Below are 8,109 nucleotides of genomic sequence, written 5' to 3' on the forward strand. Positions count from 1 at the left end.
ACAAAGAAAGAATAAATTTCTAATACGTCATTTGAATAAGTGAGCAATCTAAGAATACTTCCTGGCTCCAATTTCTTTTTATTATTCATTCATTTAGTATTTTTAAAAATTTTCCTTTAATGTTTGTTTATTTTTGAGAGAGAGAGGCAGAACACAGCGGGAGAGGGGCAGAGGGAGACAAAGAATCTAAAGCAGGCTCCAGGCCTCTGAGCTGTCAGCACAGAACTCGACGTGGGGCCTGAACCCACAAACTGTGAGATCGTGACCTAAGTAGAAGTCAGACGCTCAACCAACTGAGCCACTCAGGTACCCCCCATTTAGTATTTTTTATCTGCACAATATGATAGATTGCACAACAGTTTAAGATATGAACGCTGTCCTCAAAAAGCAATTATAAAGAGGACTAAGAAAATACATAACACTGATACTCAACAAATATATGAGTAAGTACCAAAATAAGTGGTATGGTCATTTATAAAATTGACTGATTTAAACTGACTTCATTCTGTACCTTTTAGAAAGTACAGAATTTAATCATGAGAAATCAATATTCAATTTTTTCTCTTTCTATGTTAAGAAAGTTGGCCTTTAAGAGTTCCTGGCTGGCTCAGTCAGTGGAGCATGCCACTCTTGATCTCAAGATCATGAGTCTGAGCCCCAGGCTGGGTGTAGAGATTACTTAAAAATAAAATCCTGTTTTTAAAAAATGCTCATTTATTTATTTTGAGAGAGAGAGAGAGCATGCACATGCAAGAGGGGGAGGGGCAGAGACAGAGGGCAAGAGAGAGAACCCCCACAGTGAGTGCAGAGCCCTACTTGAGCTCATTCCCACAACCGTGGGATCATGACCTGAGGCAATATCAAGAGTCAGACGCTCAACCAGCTGAGCTATCCAGGTGCCCCCCCCAAAAAAAAAAAAAAAAAAGTTGGCCTTTAATGAAAAAAGTTGTCCTCGTTTGAAATAAATATCTCTGTTCTCACTTTTCATATTGCACCAACACCAACACCACTACCACTATATCACTCCACATGCCAGGGTAGGCTTGTGGATAGATCAAAGTTGGTATAATTTTTATGCAAAGGCCTAAGAGTTTGGCCCTGGGATACCTGGGTGGCTCAGTTGGCTGAGCACTGACTGGACTCTTAATTTCAGCTCAGCTCATGATCTCAGAGTCTTGAGATCAAGCCTTGCATCAGGCTGTGCACTGGGCATGGAGCCTGCTTGGGATTCTCTCTGTCCCTTCCCCCATTTCTTTCTCTCTCTTAAATACATAGAGGCGCCTGGGTGGCTCAGTTGGTTAAGCATCCAATTTTGATTTCAGCTTAGGTCATGATCTCAAGGTTCGTGGGATCAAGCCCTGCATTGGGCTCTGTGCAGATAGTGCAGAGCCTGCTTGGGATTCTTTCTCTCCTTCTCTCCGTAATAAACATTTTAAAAAACTTTAAAAAATAAACAAATGAGTTTGGCCCTGTTCAAATGGTAAGAGAAGCTCCCCTCCTGGACTATCTTCCTGATCATATGTGAGACTGAAGATCCCAATTCTTCATTCCCCAGTAATAGTATCAACATGTCCATATATTACCATGGCCTCATTATAGCCAAAGTGTACTTCACTATTCCTTGTCTTTAGTCTTGGCCAAATGAGATATTAAAGGAACAAGAATCTAAAAAAGCTTATCTGCTTGTACTTCTGCCATTGCCATAAGACAAGCTTTCCCGCAGAGAAATGTTACCCTGCCCACCAGCCTGGGCCCAAGAATGAGACAAATGGAGCAGAATAAATGCTTATTGTTGTATGTCACTATGATTTTGTGGCTACTAGCTATTATGCAGCAAAAGCTGACTAAATCACAATATTTTAAAAATCCAAACAATCAAGACTGATTATATAAACTTGCCTAAGGGAGAATCTTTTGGGTTTTAAGTTTTAAAAAAATATATAGATCCCAGAGAGATCCATTCAGTACATCTAGACTATAGTGCCAGAAATATGTATTTTATAAAAAACTACAGATGACCCTGTTGCAATGCCCATATGCTAAGAAACACAAAAGATCACTAAATTTCTAGTTCCTCAACAATATTTATTAACTTCAATGCTCAAGAACACCAACTAACTAGGTGAATCTTCCTTTAGACAATGTATTCCTATAGTTATAAAATTGAAATTTAATTAAGTGAGGCATGCCAATCAGTACAGCACATGATTCTTAACCTCGAGGTTGTGAGTTTAAGTCCCAGTTTGGGCATAGAGCTTACTCAAAAAACAAAACTAAAACCAAAAAAATTTTTAAAGAAAGAAATCTAATCAAGTGAATTATTTCAAATGCAGGAAGATTCAGTTAACATTGATGTCAGATGGCCATTGGACACATCTAAGCCAGCCAAGGAGGAGAAGAATTATGATGTAATGCAGAATTCTGAGTTTCTTAGTTGTCCTGGAGAACCTTCGAGGAATGAATCCCAACAATAAGGCTATTTGAAATGCCATGGGTTCCCTAGCCTCCCAGGCCACCAAGGATGGCAAGAAGGAGAAGAAGATTGGAGGAAAGGGTAGCTGAGCCTGCTCATGGGTCTGCACATGGGGGTAGGGTGGGATATAGGGTTAGATATGTTATCTGTAACCATTACAACTTACATGAACAATGAGGACTTCTTTCAAAATTTTTTTATTTTTTAAATATTTATTTATCTTGAGAGAAGGAAAGAGAGAATACACACAAGTACAAGCAGGGGTGAGGCAGACAGAGACAGAGAATCCCTAACTGATAGTGCTGACAGCATAGAGCCTTATGCTGGGTTCAAACTCATGAACTGTAAGATCATGACCTGAGCCGAAATCAAGCAGAATGCTTAACAGACTGAGCCACCCAGGTGGCCCCAAAAATTATTTAACAGAAGCTGAGTCTGCAATAAGTATTGCATTGTATTTTATCCTTTTATGAAAATTAAGAACCACTTATAAACCAAACACATATTTTTTTATAAATTCTTATTTTTTGCATACAAAATGTTCTTAGAATTAAGGAATCCAAGAACTAGATACACTAAATGGAAAAGAGGAATTCAAAAGAAATATAGGATTTATCCATGGTCCCAAAGAGGGATGTGATATCAGCAAGTCTTTTAGTATTTTTTTCCTGTTCAGCAGCACTATTTGCACCTGTCTGGTTACATCATTACATCTACGTAACCCAAGTCCACATAGGCTCTCTCTAGTCACCTTGTACCTAATGAAACAGAACTTTCCACTCCAATATTGGGCCAACTTTTACATGTTTAGAATGATAACATCTGCGTAACCAGTGTTGAACAAAGATCCTGTCAAGTGTCCCTACTTTTCAAAGCCTGATTTAGTGAAGGCACTACTCTGATGTTCCCAATTTGAGTGAACTGTTGTCATCATTAACGTGATAGGTAAGGATACAGGCTATAATCGTGGCTCCACAGTTTTCAGTGGGGTGAGTTATTTAAATTATTTGCACTTCACTAGTTCTCTCTGTAAAAGGAACATAATTACACTTGAAGTATGGAATTCTCATAAGGATCAAATCAGAAAATACATGGAAAGCTATTAGAATAGTTGCTGGCACAGAGCAAGCATTCAATAAACACTATTATTATTATTACTGTTATAGCTCACAAATTTTGGCATCTGGTACTATGTAATACTAAAGAAGACTAAAACCACTTTAAAGTAGTGATTCTTCCAATCCTTCCTTTTTAAGGGACATTATTCTAATATTTCATTTACCAAATACAAATTAAATGTATTTTTAAATCAGCGTTCTTCCTCTTAATGTTATCAGTTCTGATCACAAAATAAGCCTGTCAACTATAAATGAGAATCTACATTCTAAAAAAAGTCAAGAACAACATAAAAAGTCTGTTCTGAGATCTCTGCGCATAGAATGACTATTTAAGCCTAAGGCCTTTTACTCTCTTCATATTTTACAGGAATCACAAGACTTACAACCAGAGAATTTAAATAACTAATACAATTTGAAGAAATCTAGAGAAAAATTGTTTGTCTTTATCCCAAAAGGAATTGTGATCATTAAAAATATTAAAATACCAGTTGCAAAATATATTCAATTCAGAAGTTCAAAGTCTTTTAATACAACTACATAGATTTATCATAAACATGATAGACATTAATCAACAATATCAAAAGCACTAAAGGAAACTTCAAATTTTCTTTCAGAATTTTCCCAATGCAGACTCTTAAAATGGAAATAAGCAACCTCTATGTCTAACCATACCAATGAGAAATGTGAATGTGAAAACACACTTATAAAAATAAAAAAGTAATTAGAAAGCTGTTATATTGTCCTTTACTCATTTTTAAATGCACAATCTACTTGGCCATCCTACACCAAACTTAAGAATTATATGTACCATTCACTCCCAAAAATTTCTAAGAGCATATCACCAAAAGACTGCTTGACAAATAACTGCAGACAGAATGTGACGCTTTCTCTCAGGTGTCTGAGAACTAAAAAAAAAAAAAAAAAATCCTAAGGAAAAGATGACTACTATTTCCCTTTAAGCTTAGTAAAATGTCAAAGAACTTTCAGAACTCAAATCTCCTAGACCTCTAATGTGAGGTCAAAGTTGTCTCAATGACAGAAAGCCAACAGACGCCAGATGACCAAATGTAAAGTTATTGAAAATGCTTTTAAGCCCAACAGTAATTCCAAAAGCATATAAAATACGAATGTATCTAGGTTGAAAAATGGAAATATAATTACTAAAATATTTTGGAACACAACAATACTAATGATAATAATAAACAGTATTATACAATGTATTAAGAATCTCAAAGTTCTGGCTTCCTTAACATTTATTCAATTCATTCCGTAACACTTCTTTATAATGAAAGTAACATGGACTCCCAAAGAGTGATCTAAATCTAAAAATAAGGTTCAAGTGTACGTTCTATAGTTGATGGTCTTTTTAATGTAAGCCAACTCCGCTTCTTTATATTAAAAAATCTACAGCTCTGTTTGCAAAGATCTCATAAGACACGGTTCATTGGCGATTAAAATATTATTTTTAATCCGTGCATTACCTCACAGCTAAAAATGTCAAGATACCACACCCAATATGTCTTTCCCCCCCCGTGGGGGATGGGGGGGATATGGAAGTAGGGATTCGAAACTACACAAAAACATGCAAGGTTATTTCCCTAGAAGAAACGGGGAAGGCGCGCAGGTACGGGACGCGGTTCCCTCCACAGCTATCTCGGGACGCGTCGCGAAGGGCGAGCTCAGGCCTCGGCCTCTGCGGGCTCCCAGCTCGCCACCCGAAGGCAGAGGCAGGGGCCCGACGCGCCGCCCGGGGCTACTCACCGGCCGCAGTGCTGACCAGCAGGACGGTCCACAGGAGCGACGGCATCCGCCGGGGCCGCTGCAGCGAGGAAGTCATCCCTGGGCCAGCCGAGAAGCAGGAGAACAGAGAAAAGAAATACGGAAAGTAAACACGGGCCGCGAGATACGGCCGGGAGGCTGGTCCTCGCTCTCGTCCGACTTGTTCGGCCCGTGGGTATTACAATGCAATCTGAAAGGACAAATGGCAGATGAGAGGACCTAGCTGCAGAGCTTTCATTCCGCTGCAGAAATTCCCTTCATTTCTCTCCCTCGCGGCTGGAGAGGTTCATTCGCCTAGGACCGGGTGCCTCGGCCACCCAAACTGAAGGCATGTCCGTGTGGAGAAGCAGGGAGACAGAAAGAGGCCCCGCAGTTATTTCCCTCGTAGTTTCACGATGTCAAAAAAATATCCAGGTCTGTGAGAAAACATATCCAGGGTGCAGGGGGATGGAGAGAGGAGATTCGACGGGGGAAGGGGGGGCGCTGAGGATCAGAACAAGTTCCCGACTGCCTCGAAGGGAGAAGCCGGGCGGGCGGCGGTGGCCCCCGGCAGCACGAGTCGCATCGCCGGTGGCTCCGGGAGGGCAGGATTCCTTTTTAAGTTTCGCTTCGGTGCTTCCTTCACTCGGATTTCGAAAACAACAAACCCTGTTCCTCGACTGGATCGAAAAAGGTGCTTGCCTCCATGGACAAACCCAAAGCCTTCAAGCCTTCGCGGAACAATCCTGCGAGGTTCTGCCAGGGCCCCGCCGGAGGGCTGAGGGGCAGTAGGAAGCGGGGGGGAGGGGTCAGCAGGCAGGGCCCGGAGCTCCCCGAGACTGAGGGCGGAGGGGAGGTGCGGGGAGCTGCCCTTTCCAGCTCTCCTGGATTCTCCTCTCTTTTATTGAAGCCGTTCGATCTTGCCTGAGGTAAATTCCACGAAGAAAAGCCTCGTCTTCTCCCGTCAATGGCTCCTGTGAACGAATCACAACCCCCCTGAAGAAGCCGCCGCCGCCGCCGCCGCCGCCTCGTTCTCCCGCAGCTCTGGGCTCCGGGCGGAGCTCGGGCGTCGCGGGCCGAGGGCGGGGGGCGGCGGGAGGGCGGAGGTAGGTGGCTGGCTGGGGAAGGGGGTGGGCAGCGAGGCGGCGAGACACCCCGCACCCCTCCGGGAAGCACTTCCAGTGGTTCCGAGCAGACCAGACACAAAGGGGGGAGTCGCCGCAGCTGCCAGTCTGCGGCGCTCCCGGTCACCGGAGTCGCCCCGCCTCTGCCGCCGCCGCCTCCGCCTCCTCCTCAGTCTCCGGCTCTTCCCGGCCCTGTCTGTCTCGGGCCTGTGGTGCAGCGCGGGCGGCGGCGGCGGTAGCAGCGACGGCGGCGCGAGGAAGCCCACAGCGCGCCTGCGCGCTCTCGACCCCGCCCGGCCCCGCCCCTCACTCCCGGGCTTGCTGCGAAGGACTCCTCGGCCCTCGCGCGGTGTGTCTCCGTGGAGCAGGGTGGGGCCGGCAGCCCGCAGTAGGCAGCAATGGCCCTTTTCTTAACACACACATACCTTCCATACGTGCACTCTCGGAATCTGTGTGTGTGTGTGTGTGTGTCTGGTTAAGTGACAGCGGCCACATCTTTTGTCCAGCGTTGGCAAACTCTTCTGAGCTGGGTGATTTAGACTCAGACTGGAGCGTCGCGGTCTTGTCCAGGACTCCTGGAGTAAAGCCTTGAGGGGCAGAACTGCTCTCGTTGTTTCCTGGGGCTAGAGTCCGCCTCTCCGTAGCCCAAAGAATCCAGAAGAACCCTCCTTTCCCAGAACTGGAGACCTTGGCCTCCTCGGGCTCCCCCCCCTTCCCCGACTCAAACAAAAGCCGGAATTGGAAAGACCACCTCTAAATTGGTATTTTTGGTCTTATCGGTGTCCTGCGTTTCCTAAGCACCCATTATTATAGGCCTTCTTAGGTGACAGAAATATTGAACATTTGAAGGGATGCGAAGCCAGAAAGGAAACACTTTCCTTTAAAATTCTATACATTGTTCCGCTGTATATGCATATCTGTCTGTGCCGCGGTTTCCACTGCGAGGGTGGGCCTTTATTCACAAAGGCTGAGGGCCTTAGGGGCTTTTTTAGGGCCTGTGAAAGGAAAATTGCGTGAGTAGTTGCTGCCTCCAGTAAAGAATGACTTCGAACCCAAGGAAATGAAGAGGTCCTGTTGGAACTGAAGCTTCCTGGAAAGGATCTGTTTAGTCGGTTTATTGAACTGCAAAAACCCCAGCAACCTGGATAGGGGAAGGAATTCCTCTCCCCTCCCTGCAGCCTTTACACACCTCCTGCGGGATCAGGTCGATTTGGGTGGGATTTTGCTGGGGGAAAAGGGAGAAAGTGACGTGCGTGGCGCCATGATCGGAAGTCTGTGTTTTAATTCTTAGCTGCGAGGTGGAAAAAATTGCGTGGGTGGACAATCGTAGAGGTGAAGACTAGCTTTCCTTCTAGTAAGCAGAAGGGCTATTCTGAAAGCTGGCTTTGCTGGTCTTTCATTGTGGATAAGGGCAGTTCCAAAGAGACTCCGGAAGTTATACTCTTTGCTTGTTCAAGTCCCCTTTTATCTCTTTATCTGAACTTGATGTAAAAAAAAAACCTCCACATTCCTTAAACTAGTTGCTGTTATACTAAATATCTAGTATAATTATGGGTTTTGATAATAGCAACCCAGGATTTTCAGACTTTTTAGTGGAAATTATTTTTATACTGTTTACCCTTCAGGTAGAAAGAAA

At 44.0% G+C, this 8,109-nt stretch overlaps 1 protein-coding gene across 1 annotated transcript in view; it reads right to left on the reverse strand.

Annotated features, from left to right (window-relative positions):
• Positions 1-6,635, reverse strand: part of BMPR2 (bone morphogenetic protein receptor type 2) — a 199,243-nt gene extending 192,608 nt beyond the window's left edge. Inside the window, exon 1 of the mRNA XM_039257389.1 lies at positions 5,353-6,635. Coding sequence (XP_039113320.1) covers positions 5,353-5,428 — 76 coding nt within the window. The 5' untranslated portion in view covers positions 5,429-6,635. The remainder of the gene's footprint in view (positions 1-5,352) is intronic.
• Between the last annotated feature and the right edge of the window lie 1,474 nt (positions 6,636-8,109).

This window comes from Hyaena hyaena, unplaced genomic scaffold (assembly GCF_003009895.1).
Source record: "Hyaena hyaena isolate Hyena2069 unplaced genomic scaffold, ASM300989v1 scaffold_615, whole genome shotgun sequence".
Taxonomy (NCBI): domain Eukaryota; kingdom Metazoa; phylum Chordata; class Mammalia; order Carnivora; family Hyaenidae; genus Hyaena; species Hyaena hyaena.